The sequence below is a fragment of the Emys orbicularis genome, chromosome 17 (assembly GCF_028017835.1).
Source record: "Emys orbicularis isolate rEmyOrb1 chromosome 17, rEmyOrb1.hap1, whole genome shotgun sequence".
Lineage (NCBI taxonomy): Eukaryota > Metazoa > Chordata > Testudines > Emydidae > Emys > Emys orbicularis.
Genome location: NC_088699.1, coordinates 5,619,910 through 5,641,878, shown reverse-complemented (window position 1 = coordinate 5,641,878; position 21,969 = coordinate 5,619,910). Strand labels below are relative to the sequence as shown.

The 21,969-nt window shown below is 43.8% G+C and overlaps 1 protein-coding gene across 2 annotated transcripts in view; it reads right to left on the bottom strand.

The window, feature by feature from the left end:
* The window catches only part of YPEL2 (yippee like 2), a 97,126-nt gene extending 76,509 nt beyond the window's left edge, over positions 1–20,617 (bottom strand). Inside the window, exons 1-4 of one of the 2 annotated variants that reach the window (XM_065418119.1) lie at positions 20,453–20,617; positions 18,230–18,461; positions 13,118–13,270; positions 2,293–2,605 (exon numbers count right to left, since the gene is read on the bottom strand). In XM_065418119.1, the coding sequence (XP_065274191.1) occupies positions 2,293–2,409 (117 nt within the window). In that variant the 5' untranslated portion in view covers positions 2,410–2,605; positions 13,118–13,270; positions 18,230–18,461; positions 20,453–20,617. The remainder of the gene's footprint in view (positions 1–2,292; positions 2,606–13,117; positions 13,271–18,229; positions 18,462–20,452) is intronic. The other variant, XM_065418120.1, reaches the window with a different exon arrangement.
* Between the last annotated feature and the right edge of the window lie 1,352 nt (positions 20,618–21,969).

The following is a 21,969-nucleotide window of genomic DNA, read 5'->3' as shown; positions in this document are numbered from 1 at the left end:
CATTTCTAATTAGCTTTACACACTAATTTATCCTCACAGCAGCCATATGTGGTATGAAGTTACTACCCCCATCTTACAGATACAGAAAACTGAAGCACAAAGAAAATAAGTGATTTGCCTCAGGTCACACAGCAATAGAACCGGAGTTTGAACCTAGAAATCCTGATTCCAAGTCCGGTGCTCTAACCATTAGATCAAGTTGCATGTATTTATATTTCAAAAGCCTTGAAGATGGCCCTCAGAAGTGAGTTGTCAGGGGTTCCCCATGGACTCCCCCAGGATCTATCCTTTTATTTCATAACGGTGCCCACTGCTGCAGCATCCAATATTCTCCTCAAGATTAAACAACACGTCACAACAGGCTGCCAGCCCTACATTTTCCTCACTATTTCCTCTGCAGCCACAAGGGCTTTGTATTTTACCCCTTCACTTTTGCATTTAGCCTTCACCCCCCTTTCCTCCTACTCGCTGTATTTAGGTGTGCCTTTGGGAAGGCTAAAGCGATGAAGTAAGTTTTATGCTTTTCTCTGTGGGGGTGCGCTAGTGGGACTGGCTGTGAAGCCCAGTCTCCTGCACTTGAGGCCGACAGCTTTATCACTGCTGAGGAAAGTCATCATGGTCATGGAGTGAGAGAAACCCTCCAAATTACCCAGGGAAGGCCTTGAGAATTAGGACAGAGTTTGAATTAGAGCTGGTATTCTACAGGGAGCCTGCACAGTAAGCAGAGCACAGGGGTCATGTGCTGGCTGATGCTTCAGGTGAGACTGGGTGTTCTGGACTAGGAAGACTTTTTGTCACAGCTGGAGTACTCATATGTCCTTTGCGTTACAGTCGTCAGGCAGGGAGGTCATGTCACAAAGGCATGGCGCACCATGGCCCACTGAGCATCCAGCAGGGATGCGGGAGGGGAACTCTCATCTAGCCAGTCTCAGGTGAAGGAAGCATTTTTCACAGCTGTGATCTATTTAAGCATCAACAAGAACCCAGACAGACCCCTCCCCCCCCTCCCGGCTATCAAGCATTTTAACAAGCCAGGGACTGACTCCCTCTGTACAAGGTAATGCATCCAAAGCCTTTCTGTGGACATGGGTAAAAAAAGATGGCACCATGCACTTTCTGGCACTCTAAACACAGTATGCAAAGCACCCACATACCATGAGATCTAGGTTTGCCCATCTCAAGGGTGCACTGTTCCAAGTGGCTGAGAACTGGTTTAAGGTCCTGTCAAGAACCCATGGTGCAATTTCCTCCCCTGTCTCAGCTAATAAATCTTGTGGCGGTCTGCTTTTCCTGAATCCAAACTTTATGAGCTGAATAAACTTTATGGAATGCTTGGCTGCCAAGGCAGCCAAGACCTGGAAACTTGATGCTTGACCCCTGCAATGCACAATGGGCTGATAGCCACTCTGCAAAAGGCTAACAGCAGTTTCTACACTTTAGAAAGCGATCTCTCATGGGTCCATTTCCACCACCCCATCACTCGGATCTCCTATTGCTTGGCTCTTCAAACCTTTTTTTTTTTTTTTTTTTTTTTTTAAATTCAGCTGACCATCAGGACCCTTCCCCAGGGTGATTCACAGACCAGAGTATGAGAAGCAGTGGCTTAGAGCCACCCTGTCATCCCACTGCTTTTCCACTTCTGCTTCTAATGGCCACGTTCCCTTGGTGTCTTGCTAACAGGCCTACAAAGCTACAGCAATTTGAGCACAAATTCAGCAAGTCTTTGAGATGCTACCTTATATTTCAAAACAAACTACAGTGGAATTCCCTTAAAGCAGGGGCCACCCAAACATTTCCATGGTGTAGACCACATTTTAACAGACTGTCTTGTGGATACCTCCCTGTCAATTCACGACATACCTGTGGCTACTTTAGCAAGTACTTACATGGAAAAGCAGTATCAGTAAGAGTTTTGATATATTTCTAGCCATCTATTAATCCAGTTTTGCAGCAAGAAACAAAGGGGAAGAGAGCCAGTATCATGTGATAAGACATGAGCTCTCCACAGATCACCAGCAAGTGCTCCACAGGCCAGAGTTTGGGAACCTATGCCCTGAAGCTAGTTTATTGATCAAATGAAAACAAAAAGACTGATCAAGTTGCAAGAGCCATCACAGGGAGATCCATTTTCAAAGCCCAAATTGCAATGCCAATAATCCAGACATCTCCACAAGCAACGAGAAAGGAGTTTAATCAGGCTGCAATCCTAGTATGTCTCAGATTACATTAGGGATGTCTCCTCCCTGGGGAGATTCAACCTGACCATCTGCAGGGTGAGGTTCTTGCACGTACCTTGGAAATGAGTTCATCGTGATTGGCAAGATGAGCCCTGCAGTGAATGCAGCTATAGGTTCTGTGGCATGAAGGCAGATATGCCTGGAAAGTCTTGGACCTCGTCATCTTCACCATTGGAGCCACTGAATGCTGCGTAAACTCTGGGGTAGCCCAGGAGGCGCTCCCACAAGAAGGGTCGCACGGGAAACAGCGGAAGACACAGGTAAAGGCCGTGGTTTGGTAGGTGATGGGTGTGGGGCAGGCTCCACACACTGGTGATGGCTTCAGAGGATGAGATTCTGGTAGAGGCAAAGGGTGGATTCACATGGACCTAAGTTTAGAAACAAAAGAATAAATAATATAGCTAATAGCTTCAAATTCACACCAGACAAACAGACTTGACACGCAGACACTACCTGGGAAGGTAACTTCCAACAATGGTAGAGTTTGGATAATGGTCTATTGTTAGAGCATAAGGTCCATGGAGGAGTTAGAAGAAGGCTACAGTAAGAGGGACTCAGTTCTATTCCCGGCTCCATTCCTGACCACTGACCTGCTGTCAGATCTTGGTCAACTCGCTTCTTTCTGCATTTATTCCTATCTAAGGTACTTATCTGGCCCCTTTACCACAGTATCTGAGCAGCTCACAGTCTAATGTAGTAAAGAACAAAACTGTCAGACACACAGATGAACATAATTTGTTGGGGAAGAGTCAACATGGTTTTTGTAGAGGGAAATCATGCCTCACCAATCTACTAGAATTCTTTGAGGGGGTCAACAAGGGGGACCCAGTGGATATAGTGTACTTAGATTTTCAGAAAGCCTTTGAAAAGGTCCCTCACTAAAGGCTCTTAAGCAAAGTAAGATGTCATGGGATAAAAGGGAAGGTCCTATCATGGATTGGTAACTGATTAAAAGATAGGAAACAAAGGGAAGGAATAAATGGTCAGTTTTCAGAATAGAGAGGTAAATAGTGGTGTCCCCCAGAAGTCTGTACTGGGACCAGTCCTATACAATATATTCATAAATGATCTGGAAAAAGGGGTAAATAGTGAGGTGGCAAAATTTGCCGATGATACAAAATTACTCAAGACAGTTAAGTCCCAGGCAGACTGCGAAGAGCTACTAAAGGATCTCTCGAAACGGGGTGACTGAGCAACAAAACGGCAGATGAAATTCAATGTTGATAAATGCAAAGTAATGCACACTGAAAAACATAATCCCAACTATACATATAAAATGATGGGGTCTAAATTAACTGTTACCACTCAAGAAAGATGTCTTGGAGGCATTGTGGATAATTCTCTGAAAACATCCACTCAATGTGCAGTGGCAGTCAAAAAAGCGAACAGAATGTTGGGAATCATTAAGAAAGGGATAGATAAGAAGACAGAAAAGATCATATTGCCTCTATATAAATCCATGGTACACCCACATCTTGAATACTGTGTGCAGATGTGGTTGCCCCATCTCAAAAAAACGTGTGTATGTATATATAGAAATTCGAAAAGATTCAGAAAAGGGCAACAAAAATGATTAGGGGTATAGAACAGCTGCCATATGAGGAGAGATTAATAAGACTGGGACTTTTCAGCTTGGAAAAGACGACTAAGGAGGGATGATCGAGGTCTATTAAATCATGACTGTTGTGGAGAAAGTAAATAAGGAAGTGTTATTTACTCCTTCTCATAACACGAACTGGGGTCACCAAATGAAATTAATAGTCAGCAGGTTTAAAACCAACAAAAGGAAGTATTTTATCATACAATGCACAGTCACCATGTGGAACTCCTTGCCAGAGGATGTTGTGAAGGCCAAGACTATAACAGGGTTCAAAAAAGAACTAGATAAATTCATGGAGGATAGGTCTATCAATGGCTATTAGCCAGGATGGACAGGGATGGTGTCCCTAGCCTCTGTTTGCCAGAAGCTGGGAAATGAGTGACAGGGGATGGATCACTTGATGATTACCTGTTCTGTTCATTCCCTCTGGGGCACCTGCATCAACCACTGTCCGAAGACAGGATACTGGGCCAGATGGACCTTTGGTCTGACCCAGTATGGCCGTTCTTATGTGTTTATCCTCATAACACCCCTCTGGTGCTATGGAAGGGCTATTATACATGTTTTATAGATGGGGCACTGAGACACCAAGAGAATAATTGACTTGCCTAAGATCACACACAGAAGCCTGTGGGAGAGTGCGGAATCAAAGTTTCCCAAGTCCCAGGCAAGTGCTCTACCCACTAGATCATCCTTCTTCTCTTCCTACCCCCGTTTCCCCATGTGTAAATGGAGAATTAACAAAATATGCCCACCCTGTACATATTGCAAGTTCCAAAGAGGGAAGCCACTATATAAGTGCAAGATACCATTCTAGTGCCTTGCCCCATAAACATCAAGTAGTGGCTACGCCTAGGTGAAAGGGGAATTGTTAGGCATGTGACCAATCACTGTGAAAACACTTTTTACTATCCAATGTATTCAATGTAACCAGCTCAGAGCACAAGAACTTTCAGCAACTCCTACATCAATATGTTATACAGTATATAAAAATGGTTTCTTTGTATCTTTAGATGGTGGAAAGAACATACCCTATGAAGGGAGCAGCTCTCTCCATACCCCTCCCTCCCCCAAAAGAATTACATGTGTGTTCTAGAAATTAATTGAGGACTCTGACTGCTCCTCCCAAGAGGATTTTTCCTTTTCATAAAACATGTGATTTTGTTGTTCTCCTCCTGAATTTGCTCTTTGTGGGTCAGACAAATACAGCAAGATTTATTTATTTCTCACAATAAGCTGATTTATAATGGAAATTCCCGAGTGAACCAAACAAAGCTGCACAAGAGATGGTCTCTACACTGGCAGTAGTAACTCGCCTGAAGCATAGCTTGGTGATCTAGGCTGGATTTATTGATTTAAAATGGCTCAGTGCTGCGGTACATTAAGCCAGTTTTGCTAGTGCTCAGATGGATGTGCTGTACTACATCAATGACCAAAAACATGGCAGGGGTGGGAGGGATAGAGAGTCGCTGGATCTGGACTATTCTAGGCAGCTGCATCTCTCTCTTACACTTGCAAAAAGGCTGAATTGTCTGAACAGCATGTAGAGAAATCACGAAGCTATTCAGAAAGCAGAGGTAGAGGCTTCAGTAGGAATGATATAAAACAGAGGGGGGCACCCAGCTTGGGAGGTCTCTTATGTTCCCTATAGTTCTGCTTACTGCTGATAAGTTAAAGCAGGTCAGTGCAATGGGGCAATTCCCTTAGAGGGGAAACGTTTACAACCCACAAAGCCAATCACCATAACCACTGATTGCTAGAGAGCCCTCCCCGGGCCCACATTCAGGACAATGGGTAAAATCTGCAAAAGTGCCTACATGATTTAGACATCTATTTTTCAAAGTACTTAAGCTCCCAAGTAACTGCTGAAAACAGGCCTTAAGTACCTAAGTCATTTAGGCTCTTCTGAAAAATGTATCCACCATATCTTCCCTGCCATTGCCAACATCTAAAAGCAAAGCATTTTACTTGCAACCCTTATAGTAAATAAATACAACATGCATCTAATAACTACACAAGGAAAGTTCTAAGAAGCTCACCAATGTATGCTAAATGCAACACATGGCAGGGCCAAGGAATGATGATTTAATAGGACTGGGGAGTGCCCCGAGGTAGATATTTATTGATAAGAAATCAGTTCAAAAACTAATCAGAAATGTGGTCTCTTTGGATAGTGTCACCTCCTCTTGTGCTCCCTGAAACATTTTTTCTCTTCCCCGCCGGGCCCCTCACACAGAGCTGCCCTGAGTGACTGTGTGCGCGTGACAGGATTCTTATCCACTCTGCAAACTGCTGATGAGGCAGATCTATCATCATCATACTACTCAGCAAAAACAGACTAATCAGATTAGTCCTTTCACATTAAAAATAAAGGGAACCTGGTGAGAATTGTTCTAACACAGAGACGCAGCTTTGAAATCCCATAAGACCTGATCCAGCTCTCACTGAAATCAATGGGAGTCTTTCCCTTGGCTTCACTGGGAGTGGGATCAGGCGATAGTTAGAGCCCTGCAATTCCACGGATATCCGCATCATATCTGCAGGGCATGTCTGCGGATCGCGGATGGATGTGGATCCAAATTTTGTATCTGCACAGGGCTCTAGTGATGGTGGCTCTGCAAACTGCCTACTTTCTCAGTGCTGTAAACAGAGTCACAGCTCTGAATTAAAGCAGTCAACAGGGCCTGTCTTTTGTCACAATTCAGAGGAATGAGAGCCACGCACACAAGGACTTTCAAGACTGAGATTGTGTTGGGTTAGAGAGCACTGGTTTCACTCTACAGTGAAAAGTGCTTAGGGGGTTATATGCTCAGACCTGAATTTAGGATTAAGATTACATGATGACAGGAGCAAGACAGGTAAACATATAGAGGAATCGGTTCTTTGCTCCCTATTCCTTTGATGTAGGCAAGTGCAACAAGTTCCCAACTGTCCTGAATTAACTGAGCGCCAGCATTCATGGTCATAAGACAACAGAACCACCCCAAAATTCCAAACTCCTGATTCAGTATTTGATACTAAAACCTAACTAACAGATCTTGGAGCCCAGAATGCGTGAGCCATGCACCTTGCTATCCAAGAGCAGGAAAGCAGGAGACGAAATGTGCTCTTACTTGGGCCAAATGCAGTTGGATTCCAAGGCAAAGAACCAAACCCTGTCAGAAAGGAACAGAGTAGTGAAAAGACCAGCTGGAGGAAAGTGACAGAGGTAAAGACTGGCAAGTGCTTTACCTTATTTCCAAGGTTTATACAGCAGCCGTCTGGCTTCTCATCCTGATTGCTTTTAAAATCATGTATGTAAAAGAGACAGTGTAACTTTATCTCTTACTTCTTTTCTGCAGGAACGGTGGGGAATATACTAAGGGGAGGGCTGTTTTGTCCTTCTCCCTCCCATACCCTAAAGCCAATTCAGATCTCATTTCTGACTGACCCCTAACACAGCAGCACTGGCTCTGTACTGCACCATTAGTCAGAAAAAAAGCAGCCAGTGAAGTGTCTCAACCAAAAGGGATGCATAAACGATGTCTAGACAAAACCTAGAGGAAACAGTCATGATGATCTCCTCTGTTAGTTGCCTACTCTTCCTACCCAGGGTCATTGAGCAATGGCACATAGGAACCACAATTAGAATGGGGAGATATCATAGGCACCTTTAAGGAGAGATTGGCCCAGACACACCTGTGCCATAATTAATTAGTTGCTTCCTACCCTGATCGGGGCTGGATTAAAGCAGGTCAGGTGATAGTTAATGGATACCTGGGCCTTACAAGAGGGCTGAGAAAGCTCAGTTTGGAGAATGGAACCACGGGGAACAGGTAGGTTCCCAAGGTGTGGCTCACTTTAAATGTATATTTTATACATGTTATTTATTTTTACATGCACAAAAAGGTTCAGAATACAACACTGCTACCAACTTATGGCCCTGTGCTATCACCATTAAAATGGAGGTAAGTGCTAGTCAAAAGAGTGTGTGTCTTTTCAGCCCAGGAGAGCACTGTCACAAAGTTCTAAGAGCCTCAAGGTACATCTACACTGCAAAGAAAAACCCCTGGTGCAGCATCTCAGAGCCTAGCTCAGTTGATTCTGGCTTATGGGGCCAAAAATAGCAGTGTAGATGTTCTGTTCAGGCTGGAGCCTGGGCTCTGAAATCTAGCGCAGGAGTGGAGGATCTTGGAGCCTGGGCTCCAACCTGAGTTGAACTGTCTACATGGCTATATCTAGCCCCACAGCCCAAACCCCGCGAGCCCAAGTCAATTGGCCGAGCTCGGAGACTCAGTGCTGCAGGTTTTACTTTGCAATGTAGACATATTTTAGCAGGACTTAGGGTGTCACCTGAAAAATGTGTGGAATAGTAGACTGTGGTCTCAATATACCACTCCCACCATCACCAAGGGTTAGCATTCTTTTCTTCTGCAGTAGACAAGCACAGCTGGGCGGTAATGAGTCAAATACAGTTAACAAGGCATCTTGGCAATCTCACTCAGTCAGATACAGGACAACAACAAAGTCATGATCCTAGGCCATGCTGCCTAGCATTCACACAATCTAGCATTACTCATCTTCCGTGATGGTGGCATTTGCTCTCTCTGCTATTGGCTGGTCTCCATTGCATTAACACCTTTTTGTAAGAAAAAGCCTTTATTATTTTAACAATAAAAGCACAAATACAGGCAGAGAGGTGCACACACGATGGTCACCACCAGCTGTCTCAGTGTCCACTCTACCAGGCTGAGACCACAGCAATAGGAGTCTACATCCTTCCAACAAGTCAATACTTAGAGCCAAATTCATTACTAGGATAGGCCCATTGAAGTTCGCGGAGCTGGAGTTTGAGCCTGGCATTTAAATAATCAGGGGAAAAAAACAACATGTTAAAAAAAAAAAAAAACTAGTGTGTGCTGGGGGTCCTGGAGTGTAATCCTGCAGCACCCCTTTCCCACAGCTAACCATCAATTGCTAGAACATGATGTGTGTGTGTTTTACAGGCCCGTGTCCCTTTTTTAGGGGCATACTGTCTAATACTCCAGGAATAATCAATCAATCAGTTAATGACATCTCTCTATAGGAACTAAAACATTACAGGTGTTTTGCTGAGCAGACTTTGATGTTTATCCAAGAGCTTCTTGGGCAAGTATTCACTCACACCTCCACACACACACCCAGTCCTCCATGGCAGCTTTTCTCACAAGGCTCCTCACCCATGAAGGAAATACAGTCATGGTTGGACAGGAAAATAAGCAACAGTTAGTCCATCCCAACCACTGGCATCCTTATAGATGCATGCTAGGTAATGCTGCTGCCTGCAGCAGTCCATACACAATGGCTGAAAATATAAGTATGTCTAGTTTTTCTTAAAACTCACATCTATTGCAGTTAAGGGGGCAGGCCTTTTTCATTTCATTTTCAGAAAGAAAACACAGCATGGAAACTTTGAGAGAATGAAGATGAGAAATGCTAATCAGTTAAATACCATATAGGACAGGGAACGCTTGGATACAGAGTACTTAAAAAACCTGTCTGTTTGGAAACCAAAGACTCCCTTCTTGGGTATCTCGTCATGAATATATCAAGGAGATACTGATGTACCTGCTCCCAGGGTGTAATTCCAGTGCAGGGCATCCAACTTCGAAGAGCTCTTTGTTTCATCAAGGTCACGGACTGTAGCCACCAGGCTCTCACTTATGGTTCTATCAACTCCTTGAGGTCACTCATTCACTTGTCATGGAGCTTTAGGTTGGGCAGCCACAGGATGGAAGCTATTTTGGGTGCTGATTTGTGCACTGCTGCTGCTTAAAAGAGGAAGGACGTCTTCTGGTGAATGTACTGGTCTGGGACACAGAAAACCTAGGTTCAATTCCCAGCTGTGCCATTGTCTTTCTTTGTGACCTTGGACAAGCCACTTAATACAGATTATCAAAGGCACTTAGCACCCAGCACTGCAAAAAAAAAGTCGATGGGAACTAAAGATGTTCAGTACCCAGGTTCAGAGAATCAGGCCATTGATCTGCCTCGGCCTGGAAAACAGGGATAAAAATACTATTTTTTTCATATCTTGTCTAGTCAGATGCTCTTTGGAGCCCGGATCATGTCTCACATATGTATGTACAGCACCTAACCCAATGGGGTCCCAATCTCAAGCCCACTGTAATACAGAGAACTTCAAAGAACATTTGGTAGCAAATGATTGTTTACACCACAGCTAGCCAGTCACTGCTTCTTGGAAAGACGGTGTCTTATACATGACTATCAGTCATCAAATTGTCTGCACTGTGCATACAACTTGAGTGTTTTTCCCACTTGATTCTAATATTTGGGTTTATTTCACCCATCAAGGCAATGTAGCACGATGAGAATCAAGCCAGCAAGAGGCGTGCAATTCAGATTTCTCCAGTGCCCACCTGTGATGGAAGAGATTGTACAGTGACAGTTCTGTCATTGACAAAGCAGGATTACATGCAACTGTGCAGCACGGTGGTCTCATTTTATTCTGAGGGTGGATAGTTAGGAGATTCGTTATCTCCAGCATCAAGTCAGGTGGGTTTTTTTGTTTTGTTTTTTTCAAGCATGCAGTTTAGTCAAGAATGGGCCCCTACCTAGATTTGTATCCTTTTGGGGAAAGCACTGTGGTAATTGGTCAGTTTTAAGTCTACTCTTGTAATAAAACTTAATTATCTGGCACTTTCCATTTCAAATCTCTTTCACATTAGTTAGTGTAAGCCACCAACACCCACCTCATGCACAGCTATACTCTTCTGATTTAACACGAACCTATAACAATGCCAGACATTCACGTTTTATGGTATTCCTATGACAGTTGTAAACTTAGATTCTGCCCAAATCATGGGTCAAAACGGGACTGAATCTCAGCATCTCTATGAACTGGTAGTTTGATCTGGAGGCTGCCATCTTTTGCTCAAGAATCTCAATCTTTATTTAAAAAAATTAAGGTTTAAGTCTTATGGATGCAAAGAAAACCTTCAAAATATGAACCAGATTTAAACTGGACACAGCAGTATCTGCCTGAGTCTGCAGATGACTGACACAATAGTTCTAAGAGGAGTGAACTGCCCCTAGTATGAATTCTAATAATGATCAGTTAAATGTCAACCTTTTTATTTCACTGCTGATCCAAACGTGCAAGAAAGAGAGGGATGCTCCTATGAAGATCTGCACAATCTGCTGCAAATGGTGTTTAATTCTGGAATCTCTTAGTTTTTGGGTGGAACCTTAGAATATCACCATCTGTTGCTGTTTCCCCCGACCCTTCTCAGTCTGACCACTTGCTAGAAACAGTCAGCCAAGGATAGTCTATCCTATTGATGTAGCACTGGCAACCAGAAATCCTGGGGGAGAGAAGATTCTGTAGTGTCAGACAGAACTAGAATGGTCTCTCATGCTTGAAGAGATGAGGATAAGAGCTAAGTTGTGGGAGGCCCTGAAATCAAGCGTAATTAGCTCAAATTCGGACACGAACAACCAGGGGAATCCAGAAAAGGGGTTTAAAGAGGATCGAGGCAGAGACAACAAACCCTTTAATTCTTTCACCCTCATAGCTCTGAAATGCATCCACCAAGATTCCAGTTAAACACTAGATGATGGGACATTCCATGCAGCCTGTCAATAGTGTTTCTTAATCAAACAGAGTAATCACTGCTTTGTGAGGTGGACATGCACTTCCTTAGAGGAAGCGTGTAAGCGCCATATGGCACTCCTGGGCCTTCTGGCCCAAAGAGACAGGGAAACACTAACAATGGAAGTCATGACAGACTGGCAGCAAGGGGGTAGTTTGCATTTTTTTCTGTTCATCTCCCTCTCCTGAGCTCCAAGGGCACCACCTCAACACAAATGATAAAGTCAAAACATGCAGCAGATAAGCATCAGCCCCTCTCCTGCTTGAGACAAACGGCATCCGCTTTAGTTCTCTGGATTCACCTTACCAAGCCATTTCACTTCTCTGGGCCTCAGTTCTCCCAGCTGTATAATGGGAATATTACCACCCCCCTTGGTAAACTTCTTCAAGATCCCCTGATCAAAAGTGCACAAGATTATTTACAGCAATTACCAGCTTTGCTCAGCAACCACTAGATGGTACTATAAAAGGCTTTGGAAAGCAACAATTAAAGACTAGTGAATCAGGGAAAGGCAAAATGCCAAGTGTGCTGCACCTGCCACACTCCACATACCATAGCCAGCTTATCCAGAAAAGCAGCAGAGTTTATTATTCTGCTGAAGAGCCATCAATACTAAATCAGTCATTGCAATTATATTAATCATGTTTTAAAAGTATCTTTTACACAGCAGTATGCCAGTCTGTGATGTATTACAAGTCTTCCCATCAAAACAAGACTCAGCGCAAGCTCCAACCATTCAAATCCTCTCTAAGGAGAAGACTTCTGTGAAGACAGTTTAGAAGTGGTATTTAAAAACTGAGATGGGATATTGACATATTAGAAATATTGTTTTGTTTTTATAGTTGTTACTTCAGTTATTAACGCCTTAGATTGTTAAAACAAATAATTGATACAAATCTAATTTATTTTTCCATCTATTTATGTAGTTGCTTTACTTCCTACATTTCAAGCAGCTTGGAAGATTAAAATAGATTAGTCAGTTTCCCTTTTGTTTATAGACCATTTCCACTCCATTTCACTTTCCGGTTCTCAAGCATTAGCACAACATTTGGGTTGGGTTTAGGCATTCTCTACATAAAAAAAATCCTTTCAATTCAATTCATAATTTACATCGAAGGAACATTTATAAGTAGTTATAAAGAATTAATATACATTATATGCATGTTACAGACATGAGAAAATGGTGTAATTTTTGGCTAAATTTTAAAACCCCTTGAGCAGATGTTACAGATGGTTATAACAAACCTTTGGATTTTATAACAATTGATAAAATGATTAATAGTTTTAGTAAATTATTAATTATCCCTCTATGGATGTACACTTTATCATTCACACTATGCATGCGTGTGTGCGCGCGTGTGTGTGTGTATTCACAGTGTGCATTTTACATATATATGGCTTTGTACAGATATTTAACAAGATCTATATTTTAGGCCTGACCTACTTAACAGTGTTCTTCCATCAATCAGCAACCAAATTTTGAGGTAACAGCTTAATTTTAAAAACTAGGTGCTTATATGGCCTCTGATCAGTGTAGCACTTGAATGCCTCACAAACATTATTTTATCTTCAAAACATTTTTATGTGACAGTGTTATCCCCCATTTTATATATGGGGAACCTAAGGCACAGAGAGATAAAGTGACTTACCCTCCATCACACAGGAAGTCTGCAGAAGAGCAGCAGCTGAACCCCCATCTCCCAGTCCAGTGCCTTAATCACAAGCCCATCCTTCCCTGCCTCTCTGTATTCTAGAACTCATGCACTGTTTAAAAAATATCCAGTTTGATTTTCACATGGCCACTGAATTGAAAAAACAAAACAAAAAAAAGTTACTTTGGTTATGTTTAATTCCCCTTTTGCAAGTTGAGCTCAATACAAAGGACACATAACTTCTGTTTTCAATGTCACCTGACAGGATTGGCCTAGAACCTAGTTGCCTTCCTGGCGCCTGATTCTGCAGCCTTACTCGTGCGAGTAAAGATTGCAAGACCCATCCCTTTACCAAAAGGCCAATGAACAGCTAAATCTCTTCTTTTCAGTCTTTGAGGAGCTGTCAGACAGCAGCAACCTTGCAATGCAGAGAAGTCAGAGCTACTGCTAACGCATGGCAGGGAGAGCAAGCATTATAGCTGCAGGGTGCCCACCTTTGCTTTTCATGTCAGTTTCATTACAGCTGAGCCTAGAATTCAATAACCAGTTAAGACAGACAACAGTGTGGACTGCCAAACTGCAGGAGAAAACTGAACATGTAGAGAAGGTGCACGCCTGGCAGGGAGAAGGGATTTGAAACAAATCAGCATTTGCTTTTGCTCCTACCAGCAAAACCTGCTTGGGCTATAAATAAATAAGAACTGCAGGAAGAACTAATACACACACTTACTTACAACCTAACAGTTTGTGTAATGTGATGCTAGCCTGAATTGGCTAAACTTGACAAAACTTCAGTAGACTAAAGTGAGATAGTAAGCAATAAGATGCAATTCCTCATCCCTATCCCAGGTAAACTACATCTCAAACCTGTAATTAAACAGGAGTCACAGTATCAGGACATGGGAACATTCTCAAGTTATTATTTAAAATTATGTAGCATCATAGGGTGTAAATGGCATTTGAACCAGTGAACAAATACTCAGGCCCTGCCTGAATGATCTTACAATCTAGGTTATGACTTGAAATAAGGACACCAAGGAAGAGTTCTTCCCATTCAATACAACTGACCATTTACTGCAGGCATAGAAACATTTTTTATTTGTAGCCTCAATTTTTCTTTCCCTTTCAATAGTGAAATAACCTCACTTTTCAAATAGTCTTACCCTATTAAGCTTTTTCTGTGTTCCTTACATTACTCTGTTATCTGAATGTGAATCCTTCCCATGCCATCAACTTTTGTTTAGGGCATAAATGCGGCTCCACTATCCCTGTCTATCCTGGACCACTCTTTGCAGTCCCATACATTTTCCCTCTCGAAGTACTGTCTGATGGAGGGATTCTTTTGATCATCCCCTTTTGCATGTTCCTCCAGCTACTCAATGGCTTGCCTGCCATGGCGGATACCGTGGCTTCATTCTTAACACACATACCAGAGAGCTGCATCTTCTTTTCTCGATAACTTTAGAGAGAAGGAGTTGTTGAACACTCTGATGAATCTCAGCATTTATTATGACAGGTTTCAGAGTAGCAGCCGTGTTAGTCTGTATCCGCAAAAATAACAGGAGTACTTGTGGCACCTTAGAGACTAACAAATTTATTAGAGCATAAGCTTTCGTGGGCTACAACCCACTTCTTCGGATGTGGGTTGTAGCCCACGAAAGCTTATGCTCTAATAAATTTGTTAGTCTCTAAGGTGCCACAAGTACTCCTGTTATTTTAGCATTTATTATAAATTCATTCCATTGACTATCTAGTATTTTCCTGAGGCATTTGCTTTCAAAGACATTTATACGTCCATCTGTACCTTTGGTGGATTTCCAGCTTTCACATCCATAGATTATGGTAGAAATAACATCTGAGTTGAAGATTGGTAGTTTGGTCTTTAAATTGTAGATTTTTTGATGATCAAACCTTGTTTAAGCTGCCACTTTGCCAATTCTTGAGATTATTTCCTTCTGAATATCCCCATTGGCTTGCATGTTGCTGCCAAGGTATGTGAATTGACTCAACTCTTGTATGCCTTTGCCTTCTTACATAACGCTTGAGTTGGGAGTTGCTGGAGTTCTCATTAGATTAGTTTTTTTCATAACTAATTATTAACCCGGTCTTTATTTTTTAAGCAAATGGTGGACAGTCTTTTTGTCTTTGCTTGCATGTTTGTTGAGCTGTTGCTTAGAAGAGCTACATCAACAAAATCAACATCTTGCAGAGTATTGTTGTTAAGCCATACAATGCCTGTTTTGTAACCACCTACACTTTTTTCTCATAATGAATTAATGGCAATATCAAACAGGAGAGGTGAGAATGCATCCTTGTTTGATACGAGTGTCTACGTTAAACCATTCACTCAAGTGTGCATTTATTTTAACAGAGCAATTTGCACATTGATATAGAGCCTTGATTATGTTAATTATTTTTGTTGGCATACGATAGCACTTCAAGAAACCGCATTATCCTACCTAGTAAGTCATCTGCGCCTCCTAAATTGGAATGTTTGGAGATTACCAGGACAAACTAGTCAATCTTACATTTAGTAAAAAATTACTGAACTGATCTCATATCTGTTAATGTTTTGTAAGCTGCACCTTTAATAAGATAAAATGTTTGCTGAAAATTGTACTCTCAGGCGATCGCTGAGAGAAAAAAAACTTTTCATTAAGTCAAAGGGAGTGTTCACATTAAGGAACTGTTTGGATACCAGCATAATAATCCAACAGCAGGCATACTTTGACACTTCTATAGAAATCCTTTAACTGAAGAGCATTAATAGATTAAGTCTCACAAACACTCCTCTGACGTAAGTAAGAATTATTATCCCCACTGTATACAGCTGGTCAAGACTTCTTCGAAGGGCAAAAGCAGACGACATCCTTAGCTTCTGTATTTTCAATAATCTCTGTTTGGTTTGACAGGAATAGCTGGACCTATAGAAATAAATTAATATTGCAGCACAAGAGAATCGAAAAACTGCACATATTTTTGGGAAGCTTTGCTGACCTGCCTCTCCAAGTGCTGCTATCACAAAACTGGACATTTTATACAAAGACCAGCACTGGTACAGAGTGTAGTGCAGTTACGAAAGGAGACTGGAAGCCAGGACTCCTGGGTTCCATACCCACATATGCCAGTGACTTTTGCTGCATGGCTTTGAACAAATCATTGCTCTGTGCATTAGTTTATTCATGAGTCAATGGGGATAATATTATTTACCTACATCACAGTAGTGCAATAAGACATAATTAATGTTTGTGAAGTGCCTCAGGATTGTTGTGTGAAAGATGTGGGAGGGCTAAGTATTATTAATTATGGTATTTCCTGCAGCTGTAAGTGGCATGGCCAGTCTGGTGACACTTGAACTTCCTGAAGTGAAGTCACCCCCAGTTTCAGGAAGAAGCCTATATATAGCGCCAACAATTGAAAAAGCTCTCAAACGAGACTGACTGATGTCAACATTGGGTGAACAGTCTCAAAGCAAAAAGCCTGGACTAGGCAGGCAGATATGCTGTGAGGCAGATATCGTGGGCTATGAGCCATGCTCCAGCAAGTGTGGAACACAAAGGCAAGCAAGACACTGCAGAGAGAAGAGAAGAAAGTTGCCAGACTCACTCATCCCATGATGAACAAGGGCAGGAGCTGAGAGGTGCAATGGTAAGCATGACCTAGGACCAGGACATCAGCGGTCTTCAGACCCAGATGTCATATCTAGCAGTTCACCAGGGAAACAGCTCTGTAATCTCTATTCCCCCCCACCACAGGAGAGCAGACTGCAGTTTTAATTCCACTAGTGAGACAGAGAGGGCGCCAGACCCTCAACTGGTAAAAAAGTCATCGTAGCTCCACTGAAGTCAATGGAGACATGTGGATTTACATCACCTGCGGCTCTACATCACCTGCGGCTCTGGCCCAAAGAGGTGAAAAGGCCTTATGAATGCAAGACAGCCAGAAGAATCTCATCTTTGTGCTCCAGTCTCTTCAACTTGAGCTAAGGAATAGCCTTGGCAGAAGAGAGGATTTTGGAAGGAAGAGGTAACTTTTACCCCGAGCCTTTGGATTGTGGGATCTTTTGTGATTATGTCTCAGAAAAAAAGGTAAGGGGGAAAAAGGGGAAATCTGAAGGGACAAATCTGCAGGGCTCCAACATGAGGAAGAAAATAATTTAAAGGACATCTTGATACTGCTTTTGAGCAATGGGTGAGCCCACAACCCTAGCCATAACTTCACTGGCCTAGATAAAGCCTATAGGGCCTCACTGCTGACAGCTAATGGAGATCTCACTTAAGCTCAAGTAATCAAGGCGTGGTATTCATCTTCCATGCCACATGGGTGGTTTAGATGGTGACTGATGTCCAATGCAGCCAACTCTTCACTGCAGATGGATTTTCTACCACTTCCTTTGTGACTGGAGAAGCGTCCATGAGTATGATAGAAGGCAGTGCCCAGTGCAACAGAAAGGGAGGAATGGCTTTTTCCTCTTCCCCAACCCTTGTTGAGAACCAGAAGAGGGCTATGGAATGGTCTCCACTTTCCAAAATGCTTGCCAGGGTCTTCATCCGTGTGACAAATGAACTTAATGAAATACTTTTAGTACCACGTACTCAGTTATTCAGTGAGATGCAACACCTTTGAGACAATGTAGGTTTACAGGTAGTGATGCTGCCTTTGTCAACAAGAGACCCACCATCTGAGTTCCATCCCCCTCTTATTCCCACCCTGCACCTCTCTCTCTCTCACACACACACACCACAAAAGAGAAACTCAATGACACAAACCTGTAGACCCAAAGTATCCAAGAGGCAATTCAACTACACATCTAGTTCTGCCACGGCTACTCAGATTTTGACACCCTGTAGTTGAAGTCTAGCCCCTGGAAGTGAGCCCTAACAGACAAACCAAAAATAGTACAGAATCACACTCTAGTGTCCAAGACATCTTCATTGAGGGAGAGAAGTGAAACACTTCACCTTTATTTCCTGCCTGGTGTCCCCAGAGCTTAATCTGGTCTTCCCAGCTACTTAGAGGTTTGCTTTATTGGTCTGTCTGTTGGGACAGGAATGCTTTAGCTAATCCAATGGAAATGGAAAAGGAGCCTTAACTCTCTTCTGCACTTACCTCCAAATATCTTGGTTGCTAGGCACTTATATTAAGGAAGTCAGAGATCTTGGCCCTGCTGATCCCAGTAAAACCCTATGCCAAGTAAACAGGGGTCTTCTGTTGTACACGGGAAATTAAGATGCTCCTTATAAGTGGAAGCCTCTTTCAGATCATTAGTTCCTTGGTATCTACTGTTTGCAGGGTGTCTAGCACAGTCAGGCTGCAACCTGTTTGAGGCCTCTAGGCATAACTGCAACATAAATGTTAAATACAATAATCATGAAAATGCACTGGCAGAAAGTTACCATTTGGAGAAACTGCCAGATGACTGAAGAGTGCAATAGCAGGAGACTAGTGATATTACCACCACCACTCCCCATTTACTTACTCTCCACCGGATGGGAACACTAAATATGCTTTCTGTACTTGAGGGCAAAGGGAAAACACACAAACACAAGTGCTAGATTTTTGGTTTTAGCTCTAATCTGCTTTTCTTACCTCTGTCCTGCAATACCATCTTTTAATCTAGAACATTTGAAATCCTTTGTGGCTCCAAACAAACATAAATGCAACAGTTACAATCCCATACTGTATTATGGATGCCCAGTTTGGTCCACAGCTTCTTCTATCATCTCAAACCCCTCATCTTGCTGGATCAAAAAATGAAGCTTGTGCAGAGCACCACACGGCAGGGGAGCCCTACTCCGATGCATCATGCCCCAGGACCCCCATCAAGACACTTTGGGGCGTGGGGGAAATCTGCTCCACACCTCAACAGGGTGATATCTGTGTCAAGGACTGCGCCATTGATCCCAGTTACCTGAGGGTGTTGGTTTTAGGTGCTGCTGTGCGGCAAGCCATAGAGAACTACCTCCCCTGTGCACAAAACTGCATGTGTGGACATGACAGTCCCCTCTTCCCATGCTGTTCCTCCTGCCTCGTGATTTCCCCTTTGCACCACAAACAAGGCAGTGATTTCATCTCCTCCAAAGCAGACAGAACCGCTGCCTCCAGCCTGAGCTGGGAAAGGCCCAGTCTCCAGGGGCCCACTGGCAGTGTTAGTAAATAGACCCAGTCACATGGCATTTAGAGCTGGTCAGCAGCTCACCCTCTTGGCTGTCCTGGCAGCCATGCAGAGTGGGTAGCCCCAGTCTAGAACCCTCCCAAGAGGGACTACTGTGTCTGCCCCTGGAATCATGTCCCTTACCTCCCCCGCAAAAAAACTCATTTCTCCATTTCAGGCTTAGCTCTAATGAGTTTCAGGATTTCAGATTCCCCAGCCTTGTGCTATGCATTCAATTGCTACAGCCATCAGCTTAATTCAGAACCACCCTCCCCGCCTAAGTACTTATATCAACCTATCATCAGTATCTGACCTCCGCAGATACACAACCGCAACGCTTGTAACTGCATCACATTCAGACAAGTGGATTTTCCCCAACAGTAAATCGTTAGAAGAGGGTAAAGGCGAAGACACTCCCACCATAACCATGTTTTAAACAGGCAAGCTAATCTGGGCACTTTCTGCCCCTTTCAAGCTCTCATACCTGTTGTCTTCACACCCCCAATCCCTCCAGGGGCCCCTGCTTTGCAGAGCCTGGATTGCCTGACATCAACCCCCCAGCGAAATGCAGCAGGCAGAGGGTGTTTGGTAGGAGCACTTGTGAGAGGGTGGCTCGGAATGGGGAAGGTGCAGTTTCCAAATCTGGGATCCCTTGAGAAAGAAGAACGTAGAGGGCTACCTCTCCTCCAAATTACAAAGAGGGGGTGAATGCTGAACGGATGCAAGACATCTCCCTCCTCCCCCACCACCCCCAAAATCAGTGCAAGAGGCTCCTACGGAGATGCTTTTACCTGGAGCCCCTCATTCCAGGGGACAAAGAGCATCTGATTAAAGTGAAGGGAGATAACTAAATGCATCCACCCCAATGCTACATTCTCCAGTCGCAGCAGCTGGGTTTGTCACGACCCTCCCTCTCCCCGCCTAGGCTGCCTCGGCCTCTGGGCACAGATCCAGCCCTGGCCAGAGGGCGCCCCCTGTCCCGACATCCCCCCCCATACACACCGTCCGGGGAGCCCATATTTTTGTTGCGCAGGTTTCTGTGGTTAGGTGACAGATTTTCAGAGCGTCCTCAGCAGCTCGCTGCCTCAGTGCCCCTGCGCCGCCTCTGTCCCCTCCCCCAGCCTTCCTACTCCCCCCTTTCTCTGGCGCAGCACGCTCCTGCGCCCCCAGGCACTTACCAGCCCCAGCGCAGCAGCCCTCTGAGCGTCCCCAGTGCAGACGGAGCGGGGCGGCTGGAACGAACCAGGATCCTCCTCTCCAGGCAGCTCCGTCCCCTTTCCCGCAGGCTCCCTCCCCCTTATAGCTGCTCAGTCGAGCCTGCTAGCCCTGACTGCTATCTGGCTGTGCCTATACTCACCAGCTAGCACATAGCAACATCCAGACGGTTGGTTGGGGCCAAGCCCAACCCATTTTGGGGAGACCAATCAAGCAGCAGGCCCAGGCCCATCTCCCCTCCCCTGCACTGTCCTGGAGTAGTAGGTTGCAGGGAGCAGACAACAGCTGGGGAGCAGGCAGCCAATGGGAAAGATGCTGGCCCTGCCAGCATGGGAGCTGGGAGGGAGGATAACAAACAGCTGCGTTTTCTCTTAAAGCTACAGGCCTGCAGGAGCAGCATCGTCATCTTGCAAGGGGCAGCTGCTTGCACGGGGCATCAGAGCACCCAAGGGACAGCAGAGGTAATCACCTCTGAGACAAGGAAATAATGCACTGCCCCTCTTTCTCCCAACCAAAGCTATAGGACTAGGGACCGGAAAGGATCTGCCAGCAGGTTTAGAAGAGCAGCCTGCTCAGCACCAGAGTTCCTTGGGGACATTGTTAAGGTAGGCAGGCCCATGAGAAGAACAACATAACATAAGGGACAGAGCGAGGGACCTCTCGCTGGTAGAGATGACATGAAGAACCTGCTAAGGACTAAGCTTCATACTGTGTAATCGTCCATGTCTAGTTGGCACTATGGTCTAATTCTCAAGTGGGTGGTAGATTGATGCCAAGGCTGTATGGACCAATCTCCTTTCATCTAGGGTTATGCCACCCTGCAAACTGGAAGATTCAGTGCATCACCATCAGGCTGTTCTCTAAAGCATATGCAACAGGTTTTTATTCAAACTAGTTTTAATAACCATCCTTTGCATTGCTATTGCACCTTCTATCAGAGAGTCTCAAAAGACCCTTTACCAGTAAGTAGATAATGTTTTCACCCCTCAGCTCATAGAGAGCTGAGAAGCGACAACAGCAACAACAACAATTAGCATTTATATGGCACTTTTCATTCACAAACTGCAAAGCACTTTCCAAAGATGGTCAAACATAATTATCTCCATTACATAGATGGGGAAACAGAAGCATTGAGAATGTAAGTCACACAGCAAATGTATTGCAGAGCCAGGAAGCGAGGTTCCCATACTTAAATTTTAGCCATATAGTCATACTCTCCTAACCCAAGGGATAAGGCATCCAGCAATTCCCTGGGAGAAACTATTCCACCAGCTAATCTCCCTTGTGGTTAGAAAGTTTCCTTCAACTTTTCAACCTAAATAGGAAAAACATGGGTAGCAGTTACACTGCAAAATGATGCTAGTCAGTGAAATTTTAAATGTATGATCATTTTAATTTATATTAAAAAGTCCACGTATGCCTGAATTTCTATTAAAATCTCTCTTGCTATCCAATGTGAAGCTTGCTTGTATTTTTGAGA